At 51.3% G+C, this 24871-nt stretch overlaps 1 protein-coding gene across 15 annotated transcripts in view; it reads left to right on the forward strand.

The window, feature by feature from the left end:
• Fhad1 (forkhead associated phosphopeptide binding domain 1) overlaps positions 1 to 24871 on the forward strand; it is a 117639-nt gene that overhangs the window by 10889 nt on the left and 81879 nt on the right. For 11 of the 15 annotated variants that reach the window (XM_019205471.1, XM_019205475.1, XM_019205474.1 and 8 more), the window contains exons 3-4: positions 10810 to 11016; positions 19726 to 19987. In XM_019205471.1, the coding sequence (XP_019061016.1) occupies positions 10810 to 11016; positions 19726 to 19987 (469 nt within the window). Of the gene's footprint in view, positions 1 to 10809; positions 11017 to 14024; positions 14088 to 17284; positions 18642 to 18948; positions 19259 to 19725; positions 19988 to 24871 lie in introns of those variants that run through there. The other 4 variants (XM_019205481.1, XM_033767299.1, XM_019205480.1 and 1 more) reach the window with 4 other exon arrangements.

Raw genomic sequence — 24871 nt, forward strand, 5'->3', positions numbered from 1 at the left:
CCCTCCCCCCTTTCTGTCTGTGTTGCACTAAAATATCAATAATGTGAGATTCACCTCCCAGACCACTGTAAGCATGCCATTGAGTGGCATTAAGTGTGTTCACGTTTCTGTGCGGCTCTCACCACCGTCCACCACAGAACTCTCCCTCTTTGGAACCGAAACTCTGTCCGCACTGAGGAGCTCGCACCTCCCTCCCGCAGCCCAGCGGCCATCTGTCTGCCTCCACGCGGCGCTGTCTGGCTCTGGGAATTTGCTACTGCAGGTAGCTCCTGGCAGTTGAGACTCACGGTGCTTGTCTCCCTGTGACTGCTCAGTCGCACCCTCGGGGTTTGTCCGCTTTGCAGCGCGCGTCCGGGTTTGCTCCCCTGTTCCGGCTGGACACCATTGCGTTGCACGCATTTTGTGAACGTGCACGGAGGTGCGGATGGCGGACATGGAGAAGGCTGGCGCCCGGCCGGCCAGTGGCAAGGCGGGCTTGTGAGACGGCACGGTGTGTCCTCGTGTCCTCCTCTCTCCAGAGCCTGGCACCGCGTGAGTTCTGGCTCTTCCCCGAAGCCGAGATAAGCATTTAGAATCAGTTCAAGACACCGAGGCAGCCATGGTAGTAGTTGAAGTCACTTAGGAAAGAAGACGTCTAGAACTGCTTCAGAAAGTGGCGAGAACGTTGGCATGAGTGTTCAGAGCAAGAGGGGTGTTTTGAGGGGCTGTTGCAATGTGTCTCTTTGGCTATAATACACTTTCTAAAATCTGTGCGTTCACCATTTCTTGGTCAGGCCTCATATCATCCTGTACACAAATCCAAAGCTGTATCGGCCCTGTGGGGTGGGAACAACTGTTACCATTACACCTCTGGTGCAGAGGGCGGTTAACTTGCCCCAGACCACACAGCCCATCCGGGCGGCATGACAGGACCCTGGCTGTCGGACTCAGAGCATCTCCAGAGAGGACACCGGGAGCGTCTGAAGCCGGAGAACCTGAGACTCCTTGTGAGCTCGTCGAGATAAGAGCACAGCTGACCAAGCCAGGGGAATCCCACCCTCTGGAATCCTGGGGGAGGATTCACGGAAACAGTGAGACGGATTTCCTCCTGACCTGCGTTTGGGGCACGCGTGGGAGTGGCGCCCCCTCCTGGGGAGCTTGGGAGAGGACGCCTGTCCTGCCGGCCCTCACTGTCCCCTGTCTGGGGTGCCAGAGACAGGTGTTCAGAGCTGGGCCGAGCTTAGCTGCCTCTCTCCGGAGAAGCCTGGCAAGCCGGGTGGGAGAAGACGCCGGATGTGAGGCTGGAGCTCGTGGGGAACGCGGCGCCTCCTCCGAAGGCCCTGGAGCCGGGAGTGGACTGTCTGTTGTTTGGGGAGAGGACACGAGGACAGGACCAAGCGCGGGAGCAACAGAGCAGCTCTGAAACGTGCGTGGCTTGGATGGCCTGTGGGAGCCTAGCTCCGCCCTGCTGGGCCTGGGGGCCCGGGAGCAGAGTTCTGTCCTCCGTGGGCCCCACGGGGGCAGTGGCAGCGTGGCCCCAGTAACCCTGTTGCCACGTCCTGAGGCTCAGCTGCTGCACAGGGCTCAGGGTGAACCCTGGCAGGTGGTAAATATGAAAGTGAATTTCGCTTTGTGTTGTTTTATATTGAAAACGGCCAAAACTTACTGTCTCACCATTCTGTAGATCCGAAGTGTCCTCTGCTCCGGGTCACCCAAGGCCAAAGTCAGCATGGCCTCCTTCGTCTTCACAGCCCACAGTAAAGGCCCAGCTTCCAGCCTCTCTCACTTTCCTCCCCTGCGACCCAGCTCTCCACCTAGACCAGAGTTCTTTGCTTCCAAGGGTCCGTGTGAGCAGCGTAGCCCTCTTGGTTGGTCCACGGCAGTCTCCCTGTTTTGAGACCACAAATGCACAGTCTGCTCCACGACCCTGTTCTTTTGAAAGGCTCTGTTCCATGGTCACTACGTCATGTCCCTTTCCTGAGGCCGTGGCCTATGGGATGGGATGGCCAAGGACAAAACGGTGAAAAGAAATATAACGAAACACGCTGGGTGTCCCGCACCCTGGCAGTGCTTTGAGCCAGTCTGAAGTCGCTTCTGTGAGTGAAACAGCTCATATAGCTCATTTTGGCAGCATAGGAAACAGGAACTGGCCCAGGGCTGCAAACTGGAAAGAGGCAGAGGCGAGACTTGGACCCAAAGCTTTCTAAATCCAGACTGGGCCTTTGGCTCATAATACTGAACATTTCCAGCCGCTGTGTGCACCCAACTATTCCTCTAAGATTTTCTATGTGCTGTCTCCTTCAGTCTTCACCACTCACTCATAGTTCTGTTCTGTTCTGTTATTATCCCATTTACAAGTGCGGAAACTGAGGTAGCGAGAGAATGGGTCACCTGCCCAAGGTCTCCCAGAGGTAGGAGCCCAGGCTGCCCACCTTGAAAGCAACCTCCTGACCCCCACCCACTTCTGCCTCGCGAACCCTAACCCAGCCACAGGCCCCCCCGACTGTTCCAGATGCCACTGAGAGGCCAGGAGACTGAGACCCCGAGGAGGCCAGGAACGCTCTCGAGGCAGCCTGATGATAAAGGCGTAGCGTGGGACAGGGAGGCACTTGTAGGGCAGCGTGAGGGAGAGCAGGTTCCCTGGTTGGATTGAAGGAACTGCTGAGCCTTGGGGGCTGCAGGAAGGGGATTCAGAGGTCACATCCGGGAGTCTCCATGTCTGGGACGTCTGGGTCGCGGCATGGAGCAGAGGGCACCCCTGGGGTATAAGTGACTTCATAAACGGGCACTTGCAGGGTTCACGACTAACTGTGCAGCACCTGGAACTGACTCAGTGAGGGAGCAGGGAACAAACGCTGTTCCTGCCCTGCTCTGACCTCTCATCTCCAAAGGGAAGAACCCAGCCAAAGACCAGAAGTCCAGGACCACGGAGGCTCCATGCAGGCCGCCTCCTGGGGCAGAGGGTGCAGGAGGAGGGAGAGGTCAAGGCCTTGGGAGGACACCAACAAGTAGAATGAAAGGCACCACTGCCCAGGGACCTGGTGGCTGGGAAACCCCAGGACCTGAACCGGCCAGGGCAAGAAGGAGAGCAGCAAGTTTCAGGTGGCAGGAGTGAGGCAGAGAAGGACTAAAGACTGAGCGGCCGGTGGCGGCAGGGGAGGAGGGAGAACAAAGCAGCCGAGGGAGAACAAAGCAGCCGAGGGAGGCTTGGCCTCATAGAAGTTTCCACATGCTCCAGGAGCTCTGCAACAGCGTCTGTGGCCCAGGCAGGCGTCCTCGGCCCGCAGAGCTCGGAGAGGATGTACACCCTCAATGGATTGTCAAAGTCTCCGTACTGCACAAACTCACCTATACTTTTGTAACATATCCAGCACACCGAAGACGAAGCGTGCATTTGTTTTCTGCATTCAGCTCCAGCCCCCGCTCTCACTGCCAACTCGCTTCTCTGCTCCAAAAAGCACAACGCACAGGGCACATGAAGGACACAGAGTTTGGAATTCACTTTGGTTCAAATCCCAACATTGCCGCGAGCCAGTCTTGGCTTCCACTGAATCTCTTCAAATTTCTTTTTAATTCTGCTAAGGTAGGCGTAACAGCCCCTTTGAAGGGTACCATTCAGTTGTGCTCAGCCTACTCACACCATCATGCAGCCAGTCTCCAGGCGGATCCTTTTCAGCTTGCCGACCTGAAACTGGGTGCGTGAGACACCAACTCCCCTGCGCCGGCCCTGCGTCCCCGCCCCTGGCGCCAGCGACTGTCTTTCTGCTCTCTCTCTGCCTAGGGTGGGCGCTGCGGGTACTGCCTGTGAGTGGAATCGTACAATGTGACTTGTGACTGGCTTCTTTCAGCTAGCACGGGGTCCTCAAGGCTCACCGTGTTGTCCTGTGTGTCACAACTCCCTTCCTCCACTGCGTGTCGGGCCCACATTTCCTTATCCGCTCACCCATGGATAATAATGATTTGCTTCTGCCTTCGATTATTGTGAATCGTGCTGTTATGAGCATGGGTATACAAATATCCCTTCTAATCCTGCTTTTAATTCTTTTGGAATTGGGTGACCATGTAGTAATTCTATTTTTAAGTTTTTTGAGGAACCACCATGCTGTTTCCCACAGTGGCTGCATCATTTTGTAGAATTTCCACCAGCAGAACAAAAGAGTGCAAATTTCTCCACATCCTGGCTAACATTTACTTGTTTTGTTGTTGTTGTTGTTGTTTGTTGTTGTTGTTGTTTGGATACCAGGGATCGAACTCAGGACCTTGCACTTGCGAGGCAGGCAGTGGAACCACTGAGCTACATCCCCGGCCCTCATTTCCTTGTTTTTAATAGTAGCCGTTTGCGTGTGTGTGGCGGTAAGTCACGGTGTGTTTCGCTTGCATTTCCCTTATGATCAGTGATCTTGAGCATCTTTTCATGTATCGTTGGCCATTTGGTTATGCTCTCTGGAGAAATATCTGCATAAGTCTTTTGCACAATTCTCAGGTTGTTGAGTTGTAGGAATTCTTTATATATTATAGATATTAATCCCTTTTGGGATATGTGACTAATAAATATTCACTCTTATTTCACAGCTTTTTCACTATGTTCAGTCCTTTGATAGACAGACATTTTTAATTTTGACGTAGCCCCGATTATTTTTACTCTCATTACCTGTGCTTTTGATGTCATGCCCAAGAAATCATTGCCAAATCCAATGCCTTAATGGATTTCTTCTGAAGAATTTTAGAGTTCTAGCTCTTACATTGAGCACTGTAGTTCATTCTGAACTACTTATTGTTTATAGTGTACAGGTAGGGTCCAGCTTCTTTTTTTTTTTTTTTTCCTTTTTTTCTAAATTTCTCTTCAGCAACATTTTGTAGTTTTTAATGCATGAGTCCTTTGCCTATTTCGTTGTTTATTCCTAATACTTTATTTTTTTTGGTGCTATTGTAAGTGGAATTATTTTCTTAATTTCCTTTTTGGATTGCGTATTATCAGTGTAGAGAAATTCCACTGATTTTTGTGTATTGATTTTTGTACCCTGAAGCTTTACCAAATTGATTTATTAGTTCTAACAGGGTTTTCTGTGGAATCCTTAGATGCATATAAGATCAGGTTGTCTAAGAACAGAGATCATTTTATTTTCTCTTTTCCAATTTGAATGTCCCTTATTTCTCTCTCTTGCCTAATTGCTCTGGTCAGGATTTCTAGTTCAGTATTGAATGAAAGTGGCAAAAGCAGATGTACTTTTGTTTTTGGCCTTAGAGGGGAATTTTTCAGTCTTTTGCAATTGTGTATATTATCTGTGGGCCTTTCCTAAACAGCATTTGTTGCATGGAGGTAGTTTGAGGTAGTTTCTTTCTATTCCTAGTTTGGGTGTTTTTTATCATGAAAAAGTGTCAAATTTTATCAGATGCCTTTTCTGCATCGATAGAGATGAGCGCGTGGGATTTTTCCTTCATTCCGTTAATGGTGTTTTAATGGTGGATTACCTTGATTGATTTGCCACGTTGAACTATCCTTGCATTCCAGCAGTAAATCCTATTTGGTAATGGTATGTAACATTTTTAATGAGCTGTTGGGTTCTGTTTGCTAATATTTTGTTAAAGATTTTTATATCAATAAGCCAGGTGTGGTGGTATATGCTTGTCGTCCCAAAGAGTCAGGAGACTGAAGCAAGATCACCTGAGGTGCAGTGGTGCCCCTGTATGCAATCCAAGCTACTCGGGGGCTAGGGATTTAGCTCAGTGGTTCCACTGCCTGCCTTCCAAGCACAAGGTCCCAAGTTCAATCCCCGGTACCAAAAAAAACAAAAACAAAAAAACAAACCAAGCTACTCAGGAGCTTGGGGCAGAAGGAAGGAACAAGGCAGGCAGGTTTTGCATCAATGTTCATGAGATACAGGGGGTGTCATTTTCTTGTAATGTCTTTGTCTTCTCTTGGCACCAGGGTAATGCTGGCTTCTCCCTTCACTCTGTAAGTCTCAGCTTCTTCATCTGTAGGACAAGGATAGTAACAGAACCTGCTGTAAAGGGCTGCATGCAGATTCAGTGAGCACAGAGTGGGCCCGATCCGCGGGAAGCTCCCACAATATGTCAGCTGCTAATAAGCACTGAAATCGAGCAAGGGTTTTCCTCCCAGTGGGGCAGCTCAGCAGGTGGGGCTCATGCACTGGGCGTATGAGCAGCCCAGATGCTGCAGGTTTCATTTGTGCGGGTGTGGGATTGCAAGATGGATGGCGGTGCCGGGCAAGCCTTGGACACCAGGTCTTGGCCTAATACGTGCAATGCCTGGTCCTGTTTGGCAGAGTCATCTGAACCTTCCCGCTCTCTGACAGCCTCATCCCTGCCCAGCAGCTTTTGAGAATCTAAAGGTAACAGGGCCCAGGAAGAGAAAACCAAAGTGCACCACACATAATTTATCTCTTTATTGTGTAACCAGGGATTCTTAGAGCACAGAAACTGTTACTGGTAGGAACGGGAATAAAGATGGTGTGGGCAGCATTTCCCCAAAAGCTAACTTTTAAAATCTAGTTTTCAGAAGTAGACTTTGTTTTATAAAAAGATGTAGCTTTACAGAAAATAGAGCAAGTAAAACACAGAGCTTTCATATATCCCACCCTGAAGGGTGTACCTGTCATTCACACCTTGCACTGCAGCGGTACATTTGCTACAATGGGTGAATCAGGATGAATATATTATTACTAACTGCATTCCACAGTTCACATTTGTTCAGTTCATGCAGATGGCTTCCAACTCTGGATGGTTTTATTTTTTACTTCATGAGGGTGCAAAAGTGACACACAGTCAGTAGCAACCATCCTTCGAATTTTGAATTTTGATCATTTCCTGGGCCAAGACCATGTGGTACCACACTCTGTCCTGATTAGATGTCCCCCCAAAGCCTGCTGTGCTCATAGATGGGGCTTCCGGGAGGCGGCTGCTGGGTCATGGGTGTGTGACGGTGGATTATGGGTGAGATGACTGAATTAGTCTGCTGACGGGTCCAGCAGAGCCGTGGGTGTGGATAATGACAGGCGCACCCTGGGTGTGGGTGCCACCACCCGATAGGCCTGTAGCCTGGGCACAATGAAAAGGAAAGCAGAAGAGAAGCTGTCCTGACGTGGACTGTTTCTCCTCCGCCATGCTGCCCTTGCAGGCAGACAGCTATGGACTGAAATCTCCACATGCTAAAATTAACCTCTCCTCCTTAACTGCGGTTATCAGGTGTTTTGAGAAAGTTGCTTTTGAGAAAGTTCTTTGAGAAAGTTACTAAGACAGACACATTAAATTAATTCTGCTTATACTTTGTTGGATTCAGTTTGCTCATAGTTTCTTGAAGATTCTGCACCCGCATTCGTGAGAGACTGTTGATTTCTAGTTTTCCTTTCTCTCCAGCTTCGGGATTAGGGTGATGTTCACCTGACTGAATGAGTTAAGGAACATTTTAGAAGAGACTGTAGAGTGCTGGTATCACTTCTTCCTCAAATGCTTGATAGAATTCACCAGTAAACCCATCTGGAATTGGTACCTTCTGTTTGGGAAGGTTATTAATTATCGGTTCAAATTCTTTAGTAGACATGAGCCTACTTGGATCATCTGTCTCTTCTTATATGAGTTTTGGCAGATTATATTTTTTAGGGAACTGTACTACTTTGTCTAACATATTAAATTTGTGGACAGAGTGCTCGCTTCAGCAGCACATGTACTAAATTTGTGAACAGAAAGTTGTTCGTCTTACTCCTCTGTTATGTCCATGAGATTGATGGCAGAGGCCTCTTTCCTGTCCACTTATAATAACTTGTGTCTCCTCTCTTTTTTCTTGCTTAGACTGCTTGAGATCTATTTTATTGATCTTCCCACAGAATCCCCTTTTGGTTTCTGTGTCATTCAGCTTTCAATGACTGTGACAAAATACCTGAGGTAGTCAACCCAAAGTGGAAAGGTTCTTCTGGCTCACGGTTTCAGAGATTCCAATCTATGTCACTTGCCCTGTGGCTTGTGCTGTGGTGAAGTAGGAATTATGACCCTGAGTGTGTGATGGAGGGAGTTGCTCACTTCATGGTGAGCAGAAAGAAGAAACAGAGGAAGAGGGAGGCCAGGGGTCCCAATATTCCCATCAAGGCCACATCCCCAGTGACCCATCTTCCTCCAAGGAAGCCCCACCTGCCAAAAGCACCCCAGGCTGGCAACCAAGCCTGCAACAAGCCTTTGAGTAATACTCAAGATCCAAACTAAAGCCATTTGATTGTTCTCTACAATTTTTTTTTCTGTTTTCAGTGTCTTTTAGTTTTGCTCTAATTATTTCTATTCTGCTTGTGTTGGACTTATATCGCTTTTCTTTATCTAGCTCCCTAAAGTGAAAGTTTATTTTAGATCTTTTCTCTTTTGTTTTCTATGGATTCAATGCTAGACATTTCCTTTTAAGGACTACTTTCACTGCATCTGCAAAGTTTGATAAGTTGTGTTTTTTTATTGTTATTTGTCACGATTATTTTTAGCTTCTCTTGAGACTTCTTTGACCAATGTATTATTTGAAAGTGCGTTGTTTAGTGTGCAATATCATGGGATTTTCTGTCAGTCTTTCTGTTACTAATTTCTAGTTTAATTCCATGGTGGTCTCAGAGCAGACTTGGCAGGATTTCTGTTCCTTTAAATTTGCTGCAGTGTGTTTTATGGCCCAAAATGTGATTTATCTTGGTGAATGAGAGAGCCACGTGAGCTTGAGAAGAATGTGTATTTTGTTATTGTTGGCTTAAATACTCTAGTGCTCACTTCAGCAGCGCATATCCTAAAATTGGATTACTCTATAAACACCATTTGGATCCAGCTTATCAGTGGTGCTGTACAGTCACCCACACCCTTACTAAGTCCTGCCCACTTTATCTGTCCATTACTGACAGAGAAATGTGAATGTCTGAGACGTAAGAGTGGACCTGCAGTTCTCTTCCTTCTGCTTCTGTTGGGTTTTGCCTTTTGTATTTTGGAGGTCTGTTGTTAGGTACGTATGTGTTAAGTCTTAGTGTGTCTTTTTTGGAGGATTGACCTCTTTATCATTTTGCAGTGCTTCTCTGTGTCCCCAGAAGCTCTTCTTATTCTGAAGCCTGCTTTGTGCACAGTTAATTCAGACAGTTCATCTTTCTTTGGCGGTTTCATGTTTGGAGGGCCAAGTGCTCAGTGGAAACTTGCAAAGTGGCTAAGATCAGAGATATGTTTATCAGGAAGATCTGGGCATAAGCCAGGGTTGTCGAGCTGGTGACTTCACAGAAGTCATCATTCTGTGCACCTTACCTACAAAGTGCAGAATTCTCTCTGGATTGTCGTGAGAATGAAATGAAGCAATGCTATAAAGCAGTTAGAAAAATTTCTGCCATGTAATTTTTAATTATATTGTTACTCTGTTTTATATATTAATATTTATCAATATACAATGAGATTTTAGATTTCTAAGTGTATGTTCCTTTTTATGAAACCTGAATAGGACAATCTGAAAAGATAAACTTAGAAAATAATTATAAAGTATCAGACTGCCATGGGTATATTGTAGGCTGAACTTTGCTCCATCTTCTTATTAAAAAGAAATCACAACGGAGCTCCTGCCACCCACTGTCAATCATAGACACACACAGCTGGATGTGGTGGTGCACACCTGGAATCCCAGCACTAGGGAAGCTGAGGCAGGAGGATCACCCTGAGTTCAAGGCCAGCTTTGACTACATAGTGAGTTTAAGGCCAACCTGAACTATGTAGTGAGGCCTTATCCCCCGCCCAAAAAAATCACAGATACACTGTATGGGATCGGTTTCATTTGTGTCATTTGGTCACACCAAGCCACCTATTGAAAAATACTACATCTTTGTCAAACTTTGAGTAGTTTTTAAGAAGCAATACAAGTAATAGCATAGGAAATTCTTCATTGCATATCAGCATTTTAATAAAATAATTATAGAACTATTTATGCATAGTATAATTTTTTGTTTGTTTGTTTTTGGTACCAGGGATCGAACTCGGGACCTTGCGCTTCCGAGGCAGATGGCGGAACCACTGAGCCAAATCCCCAGCCCTATAGTACAATTTTTTTTTTAAGTTTTAAAGGGACCGGGGGTTTAGCTCAATGGCTCTGCTGCCTGCCTTGCAAGTGCAAGGACCTGAGTTCAATCCCCAGTACCAAAAAAAAAAAAAACTTTTTTAAAAGAATGTCAGCGTAGAGAAAACCTGGAAGTATATGGACCACAAGAGTCCAGCAGCTGCCTCCGGGGAATGAGATTATGAGTGATTTTTCATGTCTTTTTAGTGCTTTTTCTCTATTCCTCGTTTCCTGAATAAGAAACTCATTTTTAAAAAATGAACAGAAGAACAAATGAATGAAAACACCTGTTAATCTGGGTACCGTGTACCAAGAATGTGGCGTTTTCCTTGCAGGAGGCTGACAGCTATGGCTGCAGACTGGCCTTGGAGGGTTGTGTCTGTCATTTCTGTTTCCTGCCCCACCAGTGAGGACCACTGTTGTGCTCATAAGTGTGCAGGGTTGGGGAAATAGAAAATGGCCAACTCTTAGCCAAACGTTTACCTGAATTACCTCAGTCTTTGTGTCTCCACCCAACAGCTCGGGTGCCTGTGCCCAGGTCCAGAGTCAGAGAACTTTTCCTGGCACCATCACGCACTCGCTGTGTGGCCTTGGGCAAATCCTTCAGCCTCTCTGTTCCTCGGCATCCTCCTTTTAAAAGGATGGTCGTGGTAATGAGCCCGCCAAGCGACCCAGACAATGCTTTGCACGCAGTGAGCGCGAGCAAGCGCCAGGGGCCATGTGATCTCTGTTCTCACGGCCCTGACCACCCTGCTCTATTGCAGTCTGCAGACATCGACAACCACCACGCGCTCATCGAGTACAGTGAGGCTGAGGGCAGCTTCATTCTCCAAGACTTCAATTCCCGCAATGGCACATTTGTCAACGAGTGCCACGTTCAGAATGTGGCTGTGAAGCTGATACCTGGGGACATCCTGAGGTTCGGGTCTGCTGGGCTGACCTATGAGCTGGTCATCGAAAACCCGCCCCAGGTGAGCCCGGGCCACTGCGGACCGCGGGCACGAGGTGCCGCGCGATGTTGAAGCTGAAGGGTGGGGCTCATCCCGGGGTCACTGTGCAATTTCACTCCGTACGTGGTGGCAGCGGCAAGATGCCACCTTGGGGAGCTGATGGCTGTCCTGGCTCTCTTGGGGAGGAGAGGGTCGTGGCGCCCCCTTCTGGGCACTTCTTGAAGTACATGCACCAGCTGTCAAGGGCCGAGCCCGGAATGGGAGCTGGGGAGGTGAGGTCGTGGTAGGAGGGTGTGTGCTTCGGAAAATAGAAGTGGGTGCCTCATTTCTAGGTAGACCAGCACCCTGCTGCTCGCTCTGAAAGCAGGGCAAGGCTCTCTGCCTGTCTGGGTCTTCGCCTCCATGGTGCATGGCATTAGGGGAAACTCAGTGTCAGGTAGGAGCTTGCTCAGCACAGGAGACCCATCATTATGCCTAGGTCAGAGATGTGCCGGGGATTCCGGCCTAAATGGAATCTCAATTTAATGAAACGTGACGTACAACTTGCCCACGAAATCTTGGTCTCGGGAGCATGTGGGGCGAGTCGGTGTGGGGTGGGTTAGGACATCAGGTCCCTGCACTGCCACCCGATTTCCCAGGCGCTCCTAAGCAGGGTGTAGGAGCCCTCAAGGTGAGTCTTTGCATCACTGCAGTGGAGCAGCGACAGCAATGACGGCCCCACGGGCTTGTCTTGAGGCTCAGCCGAGCCCATCTTTATTGTAAAACTCAGCGCAGTGCCTCATCTGCTGCAAACGTTAAAGTGACACCTGTCGCCCGTGACCGAGGAGATGTGTGTGTGCCTCACCCCGTCCACCGATGCCGCATGGCCGCCCTTCGTGGCTTGCAGGCCTTCCTGGGCCAAGGCTGTGGCCAGAATCCTGGGATGGGGCCCGTAGGTAGCTCTGACAGTGCTCACCAGAGGGGTGACCCTTGGTGACCCCAAAGGCTGCGGGGACCAGAGGTGGGTAAACTGCAGTGCGAGGACCAATTCTAGGCCATCGTTTGTCTTTATGAATAAAGTTTTACTGAAACACAGCTGTGCCCGTCAGTGGTAGTACCGCCTGTGTTTGCTTTCCTGACCCAAGGGCAATCTGAGTGGACAGAGATCCTGTGGCACACGAAGGCAAATCTGTTTACGTAGAGCCTCGCTACAGAAGTTTACCGCTCTCCACTTAACATTCAGTGGTGCAACTCTCATGTTGGTCCATGTTAGGACAGAGGAGAACAGAAAGGACTGAGGCGTCGTGGGCTGCTTCTGTCTGTCGGGGACTGTGCTCATTAATAATTGGCTTAGTTAATGGAAAAATAGGTTTGGGGGCCAGAGACTCAGCTCAGTGGTTCCACCGCCTGCCTCACAAATGCAAGGTCCTGAGTTTGATCCCTGGGGGAGAGAGAGAGAGCAAAAAACTGAAAAGCTAGCTAGGAAATCTAGCTTGAAGTCTGGCTGGATCCAGGTGCTCAAAAGATGATCAGGAATCTGTCTCTTTCATCGTTAGCTTTACAATCTCGGGAAGACACTCACTCACATCACCTACAGCCAGGTGTCCACCAGCATCCCTAACACCCTCTACTCTTGGCAGCTCTGGAGAAAGAGCAAGTGTCTTCATTGACTTGGCTTGTGTCATGTGACTATCCATGAACCAATCACCGAGGCCAGAGGCATGGGGCTCTGATTGGCCAAGACTGGGTCACACCTTCCCCTGGGGTGGAGGGAATCAGTTTAACCACAGTTACTGAGACTGCGGATGGTGGGGAGGAAGGATGTTCCTCGTAGAAATTTAGGAGATGGGGAAATGGGTGTAATGTAAGGAGAGAAAAGTCCTTGGGAATAAGAGCCATTCCTATGCCCAACTGAACTTCCTTCCAGGGTTAGGATGGGGCCTCGGGGATAGAAGTGGAAATAATGGATAAGCCCACGTCCGCATTGGAGAAGTCCCCGGCAGCTCACCGGAAGCAGAGTGGCTGGTTCTCCACCCAGACCTGGGGCTGGGAAGGTGGCACCTCCCACCTGCCGGGGACCTTTCCGTACACCTGACCAGGGAAGTGGCTGGACTGAGGGAAAGAATACCGTTTGCAGAAATCCAGGGATTTTTCTTAACAGAGTCTGTTTCTTACTGAATGGACTGACCAAGAAGCAAATGAGAACTAGAAAGGAAAAAAATCCTTCAGCTAGAAGATTTACAAAGGCAGGGAGGTAAAACGGACCAGGTGTAGTGAGAGGTCCTTTTCCCCACCGCCAGAGTCCAGGTTGATGGTTTTTCAGGAGCAGCTCAGAGAGACCCACCTCATTAAGCTCTAGAACTTTACAAGAATATATAACTCAGCACTTGTGGGTTAAGCAGTATTTCTCACAGTGAAAATGCTGACCACAATTTGTCTTTTGGGGGCGAGAATTAGAATTATTACCCCGTTATGGAGACGCCCTGGGAGCAGTCGGGTGAGGAAAGCTGCTCTCTGCCACGGCGAACAGCGCCCTCTGCTGGCTGCCTTTACCGTCTGCCCTGTGCGGGGCCGAGGTGTGGGCTTCCTCCCTCCGGGTCCCTTCAGTACAGTTGTAAGAGCAGCACAGAGGGAGTCGGAGGAAACGGGGTGCAAGTGGGACCAAAGGGCCCCGACGAGGCAGCCACGTCCCTAGCTGTGTATGGATTTTGTACTGTTTCAACTCTGGCACCTCCTTTTTTTTTGTACAACACTTTTTAAATTTTGGTATGATAGTGGATTTACAGAAAAGCTTGTAACGATAGCACAGAGTTCTGTAGACTCCCCCTTGGCCGCTCCCCGCAAGTTTACATCTGCGGGACCACAGTGCAGTTACACACACACACACACACACACACACACACACACACACACATGAAATAAACCCTGGCGACCGCTGCAGGGTGTGTATGCCCACTCGGCCACCTCGTCCGCTTGTCCCCTGGCGGGGAGACGGCTTCCTGAAGAGCTCTGGCCCGGGTCCTGGAGAAGCCCCCGACCTGGATCTGGCTGGTGTTTCTCCCGGGTCCGACTGGGCGTGACCGGCTGAAGCTCCCTTACTGTCCCTTCACAGGGTAGGTGGCGCTGAGAGTCCGCACAACTGCCCGGGAAATGTTCACTTCGTTACTAGGGCAGGGTGCTGTTTGCTGAGGTTCTCCACCCTAAAATCACTATTTTCTCCTTTCCTGACTTACTTTTTAGAAGCAGCCTGTGGGGGTGGGGGTGGGGGTGCCACTTCCTGAAGGCCCAACCCCAGAGATGTTCGGTTCTTCTGTAAGGAGGATCGTGCCCCTCCCCAGAACCCACGTACTCCAGCGTGGATTTGTGTCAGCACGGATTCACACGCATGTTTGACACTGTGGGCTCTGATCCGCCTCTTTGCCATTTATTGTGTTGGTCAGGGAGTCCCAGCCCTGCCTGCAGTGTGCTGCTGGACTACTTTTGTGTCCCCTTCGATAACGCCTCCCCCACTGTGTATTCTGGCTGTGTTCTGTAGCACTTCCTCCCTTCTTTGCTCTCTCAAGCTGCCCCGGACTCATGGGGGATTCTCCGTGCCCCAGCCCGAGTCAGCTGAAGCCTTTTCACTTCCTCTGTTTGCCCGTCTTCTTCAGGCTGGTTCTGCCGGTGAGCATCTGCAGTGTGTGCCCGGCATGGTACTGGGCTCTGGGCCCTCAGAAAAAGTAAAGCAGGCATGGATAAAGTTTACTGACATAAAGCGTGGGTGACGCACCCTCCACAGCCGACAAAATGCACCCTGTCCTCTCCGCAAGTCCCGGAGAGCCTGTGACCCTCACTGATTGATTGCTTCGCCGGTTTTCACTGAACACTTGTATCCCGCAAGCAGGAGGCTCACAGCGGCAACCGACAAATGTGTGAACGTCCAACCTGAGCATCGCTGGGTATTTCTGCTTAGCTTCGTGAGTGAGGCAGAAGCAAGAGAAGAAAGGCATGTGAGGCCTCACATATCCACCGATGACCTGAGGACCTGAGAGACTTCTCTGCGGGAGGAGTCCCCTCTGCTGTGATGTGACGGGCAGGCCCAGTCCTCCATGCGGGTCACTGATATCTTCCCAGCCAGCTTCCTGAGTGTAGGCGGCCGACGAAACAAAAAGTCAAGCCCTGACTTCCAAGGTGCAAATGCTCCCACTGTGGCCAATTTCCAGCTGTAAAAGCAGCAGCCGGAGAGCTGAAGATCGCAGCAGCGCAGCAGCAGCACTGCCGACGCACAGACAGCTCGAACAAACTCGAGGGGACCGGGGACAAAGCCCAGCAAAGTCATTAATTAGGAAGGGGTGCGTTGTAGGTGTTTGTTCTCATCGTTTCTGACAGACTTGGCCGTGAGTGAACATAACTGAGCATGGATTACGGCTGTGTTCATCAGTCAGCTCACAAAATTCTGAACTCTGAATAAGAAGTTGCCTCTCAGGATCTTGCGGTACAGCTGGCCCCAGCCCTCCTCAGGGCGAGCAGTGATGAGGCCACAGTCCCAGCAGATGGAGGCAGAGGCCCTGAGCTGCTTCCAGGCAGCACATGGGCAGCGTGAGGAGCACTGCATGGGGAGCTGTTGGCGCTCCTAGAAAACTCTTTTCGTGAGCCGCCCAGGCGACATGGTGTGCTTTTCACACCACGGACTTCCTGTTTTCAATTTTTTGGGGGGAAGTTTGGTTATTTGAGACAGGGTCCTTTTATGTAGTCAAGACTGACCTGGAGCTCACTATGTAGCCCAGGCTGGTCTCAAACTCACAGCGATCCTCCTGCCTCAGCCTCCGGAGTGCTGGGATGACAGGCGTGTGCCACCATGCCCGGGTGTTTTCAATTTTTCACCAGGGAAGATCTCCTTTTCTTCATTAAGCAATCAGCTGAGATCCTTTTGCAAGCATGGCAAACCGGTGTAAATAAACCAAATGTTCCAGGCGCACAGGTTCCCGAGTCAGTGCTGCTGCGCCCCAGCTGCCCTGGGGGCGTCCCCCGACCAGGCACTGTATTTCAGTACAGCAACCTGCGCAGCGGGGGTACAGACGCCTCCCGGCTTCAGGACCATGCAGGCTCAGGATAACCAGACAGGAACACACGGCTAAGGGCCCAGCACGGCCCCGCCCCACCGGCAGGCGCCTCCTCTACGCGGTGATTCGCAGCTGTAGCAGCGATGTTGGACAGGGCGCTGGGCGAAGGCAGGTTCCCTCCCGATTCCTGCAGAAGGCCTGGGCCCCGAGTGCACATTGCCTTGGTCCACGAGGGCAACCCTCGCTCCCTGCGCCCTCCCTTTCAGGGCTATGAAGGAGTCGGAAATCTGGCAGAAGTGGATCGTGATTTCTTGAGTGGATCGTTGTCTGGTGTTTGTTGAAACCGACAGAAATTCAGCAGTGAGCGTGGTCTAGGAGTCTCCCGTGCGGAAGAACTCGGGACTGGTACTTGCGTCCTGCGTCAAAAACGAAACAAAGATGGCGGGGCAAAGGAGAGACAGGGCGTGGCGTGTACTTTTGAACTCAAATTCCTCACACCAGACTTGGGGGTGAGTGGCCCTGACGTGACCAGACTCTGCACCTCCTAACGCGAGCACGGCCAGAGCCCACCTGTCAAGCGGTGCCTTTTCTCCTTGTGTTTTTCTACCTGCCGATCCCCTGGTCCTGAGCAGCAGTGATTTCTGAGAATACTTGGACCATCCGTATGATAGATCAGAGCTACCGAGGAGAAAAACTTCAACTTTCACCGTACAACTAAAGCCACCCTAAATCACCAGCATTGGTGGAGACCAACAGGGTAGACTGAGGCACGAACGAGCCCACCAGAGCTGGCAAAAATGAAGCAACAAGCAAGGTTTTGTTTCCAGCCTGGGTGCAGGCAACCCAAGGGCGACAAGACCGTTGGCCTGAGGGCTTGGGCGAGGACAGATCTTATAGGGGAGTTTGAATGGGGAACGGGGCACTGTGGAGAGGAGTGGAAAATGTTTGTTCTGGGATGGAGGAAGTCTGGGGGTCCCCGGGGGTATCTGGCCCTGCAGGGTCAGGCTGCTTATCTCAGACCAGGGCCTTGGCTCCCTGTTATCTTTTGTGCCTTGAAGGATGTGTAACGGAGTTGCCTGGGAAGTTTTTTCTCTTGTGCCTGGATTAGGGGTCTGACAGAAACCTCTTTTTTTTGTTTGGTTTCGTTTTTTGAGACAGGGTGTCACTATGTAGTTGAGACTGACCTGGAACTCACTGTGTAGCTCAGGCTGGTATCGAACTCACAGAGATCCTCCTGCCTCAGCCTCCCGAGTGCTGGGATTACAGGCGTGCACCACCATGCCCGGCAGAAACCTTTATTTTTGAACCCAAATATCCAACTGCATTCTTCTCTGCCTTTATACACTGTACCCACCCTTGACATCCCACCACTGAGCGTTGTGTGCTGTACTCAAGACCAGCTCCTGCCAGCCTCGCAATGTCAGACCCAGCCAGGGCTCACACCAGTTTCTCTGGGAAGACACCTCTCTTCCCAGGAGTCAAGGGCAGCATGAACTCAAGCGTTCGTCCACAGATGAATGGATAGACGGAACACGGTCTCGTCACAACATGGGATAGTGTTCAGCCCCGCCACGTTGTGCTGGCGTGAACCACCCTCGGTACATGCGTGACCGTGCCATGAGGCAGCTTGTACCACCTGCTGGGACTGACTCACACCCTCCGATGAGACCGTCGTGCACCGATCCCCAGTGGTTCAGAGCCACCCGGAAGCCACACATGTGAATGAAGGCCCCCTTGTGAAATGTTACCAAAATAAAACAAGGAGAGGGATTTGCACACGTGCTCCGTCACGGATGCCCCTGGAGAATATCCACGTCAAGAGAAATGAGCCCGAGACCGGTGCGGTCTTATTCTCCTAACGTGAGCTACCAGGAGAAGTCAGATTCACAGACCGAGAACAAAGGCGGTTCCCAGCCCAAGGAGGCTCTGGCCCATTCCCCTTGCTCCCCTCCCCAGGGGACTGGGACAGCTCGCCTTGGTGGCGGCCCCGCGTGTTTAGTGGCCACCTCCTCCAGACTGGTCCTGCAGGCGCGGTGCAGCTCAGCGGTCGGCCGCGGTGCCTCGCCCACGCCCTCCGCTGCAGACGCGGAAGCAGCAGAGGAACCCGCTAACCCGGCTCAGGCCCGGTGGGAGAGGGACCAGGGCCCGAAGAGTAAGGTCTCCGCCCGGCCATTTTGTCTTGAAGATGCAGCCACTGTCCGTCAAATGGCTCGCGCTGTCCCTCCGCCTCACTGAGTCCGCACCGTGACAGCTGCCATTGTCTTGAGGCCCCACCCCCTCTTGAACCAATCACAGATCTGCACTTGGACTAAGCGGTGGGTCCAAATTTGAACCAATCACAGGCCTACACTGGACCAATCACAGGTCTGAAACTGCTATATAAGCAGCACTCCGGCCCGCAGTTTGGGTTCCTGTAGGAGGACTCTGGTGTGCTGGCCGCCTCCACCTGTCCTCACCACCTCCAAAACACATGCCTCCCACGCAACATCCCAGCACAGGAGTGGATCTCTCCACCACCACCGATCCAGAATCGTCGAGGTTTGTGTTTTGAAGGCTGCGGTAGAGCACATTTGAATTCACCCTGAAGTATCTATCGAATCGGGACAGCTCACAGGAGAGACTGAGGTGAGCCACCTCCGGAGGGCCCAGGGACAGGACGGGTGGGGAAGGCCGCGCGGCCAGGAACCGGACGCCTGAGGGCAGAGAGGCCCGCTGTCGATGCAGGGAGAAATTCGAAACTGCACAGGGTGACGGTGTGCTGAACGCTGCCGGATCCCACTCATGAAACAGCCTTAAAGTGGCCACTGTCGTGGATGCGAGGCTGGAGCCCCTGAGTGATTGGGACTCAGAGCCTGAGGTCCCCATCTCGAGCCTTCAGGGGACCTGCTTCGGCCTTGGGCCGAGCTCCTGGTGAGCAGGGTGCCTTTCTCAGCTGGGGGTTAGGACTGCACTCTGCCTGCACTCTGGTCTTGGGAGCGTCTGGTGGGCCGTCGTGTGACTCTCGAGTCTACAGAAGGGAATGGGGAGCCCCGTGTGGATGGCAAACCTCTGAGCAAATGAGGAAGGAGAGGAGGTGGAGGAGGAGGAGAGAGGCAGACACCGAGAGATCAAGAGGAAGAGAGAGACGGAGAGAGGAGAGGCCTTCCCTGGACCCCCTGTCACCTGCACCCCTACCTGAGCCGGGTGGACCCCTCACCTCCCAGCCTCAGTGACACAGGAGGGACTCGAATGAGCCCCAGGAGGTGAGCAGCAGCATCCGTGTTCACTTAGGCAGAAGGCACGAGGGAGACACCTCGCGAGACCCTGAGGTGCAGACCAAGCCAGGTGTACGCACCGCTGGCACTTGCCTGTGCTGTGGACGGCTCCCGTACGCGCACGGTCTCCCCGAGGTCGCGCGAGTAAAAGTCCCCTCCCTCGACAGGCGCTGAGGCAGCACCTGCAGGACCAGGTGTGCCGGTAATGGTGCGGATGAAGCCTGATGAGATGGTCAGAGCCCCTGCAGCCGCAGGGCTCTCAGTTTGGGGGACGGAGGAGGAAAGAGAACAGGCTGTGGGTCTCAGAGCTGGGTGTGAGCCTCACAGACCTGTCCCTTGCTGTCAGCCCCTATTGAGGACTACGTTGTATGTGCCAGCTGCCCGTCCTGGATGCTGGGAGGGGAGCCCCCGGCCCTGAGAGGAGAAACCTCCCTGACCCCTGTCTGCCTCTGCAGGTCTCGTGCCCGTGGGTGAGGGGCCCAGCACCTTGGCCAAGGCCACAGCCCTCTCAGGCCGCCCAGGAACCGAACAAGTCATCGTCGCCTGCGCATTTCCCCTTCCACCAGGGCGTCCGGCCGGTGCCCATGCAGCGGAGCTGGTCCCAGGGCTTCCCCGGGCCCATGGTGGTCCCGCCTGCCTCCCTTCAGCGGCCCGTGAGCGCCAGGGGGAAGATGTTCTCCTTCGTCGTGGACCACAGGTCCCCCATCCTCAAGCAAGGTGTGTACCTGGCTTCCCGTGGGGACGTCCAGGGTGGGTTTCGAGCCATGAGGGCGAGTCTTGGTTTTTATTCTTTTTTTTCTGATTCTAAAAGTAGGGCGTGGCCAATTGTAAAAAGAAAAATCAGGATCAACCAAAAATGCACAAACAGATACGAGTCAGCCTTATCACCTTACCTGGATGTCTGTGCCGCCTTGTGAGTGCGCCTTCGCGGAGTGCCTGCCCCGCGCTGAGCAGACCCTGTGCGGAGGGTGTGTGCCTCAGTGCGTGCTGCACAGATCAGGTGCCTTTGACGTGGCTGTGCAGAAATTTACCACTCACAGTTCGGGGATGGGCTTCCTGTCTGTCACTGCCCTGGCTGGAGCAGCCTCGGGCGCGACTCCCAGGTGTCCTCCATGACCTCTGGGGTCCACTCCTGTTCTCCGTCCTGTCTGCCCAGCCTCGGGCCCCTGAGAGCCCCCAGGTGTCTTTGTGCCTTCACGTCCTCCCCAGTCTGGCTTCACCTGTTACCTTCCTCCATCATTGAAATAAGTACCGCTGCAAGAATTTCAAACCAAAGAGTAAGTGAGGGCTGGGGCCATAGCTTAGTGTTAGAGCGCTTGCCTAACGTGTTAGGTCCTAGATTGAACCCCCAGAACTGCCAAAACAGGGAGCGAGTGAAATGCATCCTTGTAGTTTACATCATCTTCATCATCAAATGAACCTGTGTACCTAACACCCGAGTTAAGAAAGTACTCGGCTCCCCCACACCAGCATTTTGATACAAAGTCTTGAAACATGCAGCAAAACAAGAATTTTACAGAGACCCTCCCACCTGGTTCTACTATTGACATGTTGCTGTACACATCTTGCATCCACCTGGTGACCCACCCTTATCCATTAACCCATGTTATTTTCTGATGCACTTACATAGCAAAGTGCACACATCTGTAGTCTTTCCCCAAACATTCTGGCCTGTACATCATGAATAGAGTTCAACGGTCTCTGTCCTTTTGAGCTAAAATTAACATCCAATGTATGTCAGTTACCAGTTGTTTCATAATACCTTATCCTAAAACCTAGCACCTAAGACAAACAGTAAATAAAAACCAGTGTGTTGTACGGTTGGGGAGAGCATGGGAGTCTTAATCTCAGGGTCGTGGGTTCAAGCCCCATGTTGGATGCCAAATGTAGGGACGGGGACCCCCTGCAGCGGGCTCTGGCCTCCTGTGAGCCACAACAACACAAAACTAATTAGAGAATAAAGACAGGAACGGAGACTTAGAGAAAAAGCTGGGTCTTGGGGCTGATCAGAGCTGCTCTGGGCAGCACAAGCGCATCCAGTATTTATTGAATACAGTCGTGGAAAGGGGTGGGGAGCTGGGTGTGCTCTGAAGGCCTCTCGTGAATTACTGCCAAACACTTAGCACGAGGCCTCAAGGCAGGGCTGTAAGGGGTAAGCACTGCTTGTCTTGCGTGGATGGAGCCAACAGGTACTGGGACTGGGTGCAACTAGCAAGCAACCAATTGGGTCAGTGAGAAGCCATAATTGAGGGGAAAGGATTTTAACTGAGGTCACACTGACCTCAGCTGCACCTGACTCAGCAGAGCCCTGCCGCTCCCCAGACCAGGGCCTAGGTTTCCATGGCAGCCTTGGAGGGGGGGGTTATACTTGTCCGGTTCTCCGTCTGACACACCCATTTGAGTCTTGCAGAGCTTCGTTCTGACTCCTGATATAAAACAGTATAGCTGAATCATGGAAAGCAAGAGGCATATGCATGTATAGCCTGCTAGTACTGGGCAGGGATGTATGCTACAGTTCAAAAGTTTTTGTCCTTTTGAAGTCAAATTAACATACAACGTGTATTAGTTATCAGTTCTTTCATTATATGGCGTTATCCTAAAACCTAGCACCTGAAACAGTGAATAAAAACCAGGATATTGTAGTTTTTTTGGTCAGGAATTTGGGTGTCACCTGGCCAGGTGGCTGTGGCTCAGGATTTCTCTGAGGTTGCAGTCATCAAACTACTGGGGGAGGGAAGCTGGGCATTTAGCTCAGTGGTGCCACGCCTGCCTCGCAAGCGCAAGCCCTCAAGTTTGATCCCCAGTACCAAAAAAGAAAAAGAGAAAAAAAAAAAAAAGATACCAGCTGGGGCTGTGGTCATCTGAAGGCTGGACTGGAACTGCAGAATCTGCTTTCAAGATGGCGCGCGTGCCCAATGGCTGCCGGCAGGAGCCTCGGTTCTTCCTCCAGACCTCTCCAGGGAGCTGCTGAGGCTCCTCACGCCCTCCTGAGGCCCCCCAAATCCCATCACACTATAACCAGCTGTAACTGTGTCATCTGAATTTGGTTGAGGTACAGATAGGGCTCATGGCGTCAAGTTCCTTAAGGTCAGCTCCTCGGGAGAGTTGTGATCCACCTCTCTCGTCGGTGTGTGCACTAGAGAGACCTGCAGGGGTGGCACTGACACAGGATGCCTGCTGTGGACCCTCTTCCTGTCGGTAAAGACAAAACCAGGAAGTACGGGGTCACTGGTCCGTAGCAGTTCTGAAATCCACCCGAAGTGTGTCAGGAGTCCTTGGTTGGGTTCAGTGCTATGCTTGCCCAGAAATCACCTTCCCAGGGCTCGTAGCTCCGCCCTGAGTCATCCTGCCCCTGAGTCCTTTTTTTTTAAACTAACATTCATCCCATCCACAGACTTCTTTAACATTAGCCGTTTCTACTGCTACAGCTGGGACAGGGTTTGAATGTGTCCCCAAAGGTGCAAGCATTGAAAGTTGGTCCTGTAAGGGGCGCCCCATTTTCTGGTCCTCCTTCTATCTCTCTCAGACAGGAGCTATCTTTCTCTCAATGAACTTTTCCTACCCTTAACCTCTGTTGGTCCTAGATCTTGTACCTTTACGTGATGTCTCTTGGTTCTTATTTTTTCCCCCATTTCCCTGCTGGCTTCAAATATTGCCTTCCCCTTTTAGCAGCTATGTGACCTTAGGCAAGTGCTTTGTTCCCAGTGGTGTAAGCGAAGATACACCTGGCCCCTCCGTCACGGGAGTGCCTCCCACCGGGCCTGGTGGAGGACGGATGCTCACAACATATCAGTTTCAGAAATGAAACTGTTACCTGCCCATGATAGTTACTTGGATGTACCATGTACAGTGTGAGGAAACCCAGCCCATATCCCTGGTGCACAGCAGGGGGACCCAGTGCTGTGCCCGGTGAGGGTTGGCAGTTAGCAAAGTACCAGGACCACCAGGCCTTGTTAAGAAACTTCCCTGCAGTTTGGAAAACAGCCGCCAGTCCTCACCTCTCAAAGTGCCAGGTTGAGGGGACCCAGTGCTTAGGTTTCCTTTGATACTTGGCAGTGGTCAGGGACGAATCTGGGGTGAAGGAGGGACGCCTGCCCCAGCTCCCTGATGTCTACACATGGGGGAAGCGAGGCTCACATCAAACTGCTCCCCACAACTGCGAGGAGCCCCCCTGCAGGAGCACAGAGACCCCAAACAGTCCTGGAGCCTGTTCTGTAGGTTTGCAGAAACGCAAGTTCCCAGACCTTTAGGGGGCGCAGCCATCCCTGGCCATCAGGGGCCACTTGAAGGTGGTGGACAAGTCTGGAGTCATCCTGGAAGTGGTACCAGAGGGCAGAAATCTGAGCTGGGACTGGGCTCGGCGCCAGTTAGTACAAGACCTTGGGGCTCCCCTACAGCCTGTGCTGCTCCCCAAATGGGGGACCCCTGGACTTTGGAATACCCAGGTGGTCCTTCCTGCCACTGACCATAGGGGCCCCTTCCTAGCAGGCATGGTCCCGGCGTGTGGGCTGCCCTGTCCACCAGCAGAAACCCACGCCTTGCCTCCAGGTTGCTGATTGCGAAGGTCCAGGGTGCCACAGCTGCCATGGGACTGCGGCCTTCCTGATGACGTGCCCACCCCCAAGGGCAGGGCTCCTGCTTGGGTTACTGGCGGTTGCCAGTTGAAGGTTAAATGAACTCACACATGTGCAGCATCAGACCACCCACGCTGGATGTTTAACAAGCCACAGGCGAGTGACAGTCACTGGTGTGCCTGCCACAGGGCCCTAGGGTGAGCTGGATGTTGTGGTCACACCTGTAGCATGAAAGTCATTACTTCTAAGATCATATCTCCCTTATTCCCTAACATATCCAGTTAGATGTCAGGACAGGAGACATTGGGTGAGGATGGGCAGGGGTCCCTCCCAACATTCAGTGGCCACTGCCACGTGTGGCTTGTGAGCACTTCAGATGTGGCTACTGTTGCTGAGATGTTCGATTTTAAATTTTTACTTAATTTTATTGTAGTGCTAGGGATTGAACCCAGGGCTCTACACTGGGCTACATCCTTGGCACTTTTAGCTTTTATTTTAAGACAGAATTCACTAAGTCACTAAGTTGCCCAGACTAGGCTCAAACTTGCAGTCCTCCTGCCTCAGCCTCCCAGAGTGCTGGGATTACAGGCGTGCACCACCACAGGTAGATGGGCTCCTGAATGTTTAATTTTAATGAATTTAACTGTAATACGTGCTACTCAACTTCAGTTGTTGGAAATGTTTAAGGATGCTTGGAACATCCTGGGTTTATGAATATTTTTTCAAGTGTACTTGTTTGTGAAATCCAAATACAGACCAAGGCTTTCTGATGAAAATTTATCCATCACAGTGCGATAGGCTGCAAATGCAGAATAATACCCAGACTTCAAAGATTTATTAATATAAATATATATTTCTTGCATAGATTATGTTGCAATGATAATTCATGTTTCTGATAGGTTAAAAATAAAATCTTTGTTGGGCTGGGGATTTAGCCCAGTGGTTCTGCTGCCTGCCTCGCAAAGGCAAGGTCCTGAGTTCGATCCCTGGTACCAAAAAATAAATAAATAAAATCTTTTTTTTTTTT

The sequence above is a fragment of the Fukomys damarensis genome, unplaced genomic scaffold, assembly GCF_012274545.1.
Source record: "Fukomys damarensis isolate Sample0158 unplaced genomic scaffold, DMR_v1.0_HiC HiC_scaffold_23, whole genome shotgun sequence".
NCBI lineage: Eukaryota > Metazoa > Chordata > Mammalia > Rodentia > Bathyergidae > Fukomys > Fukomys damarensis.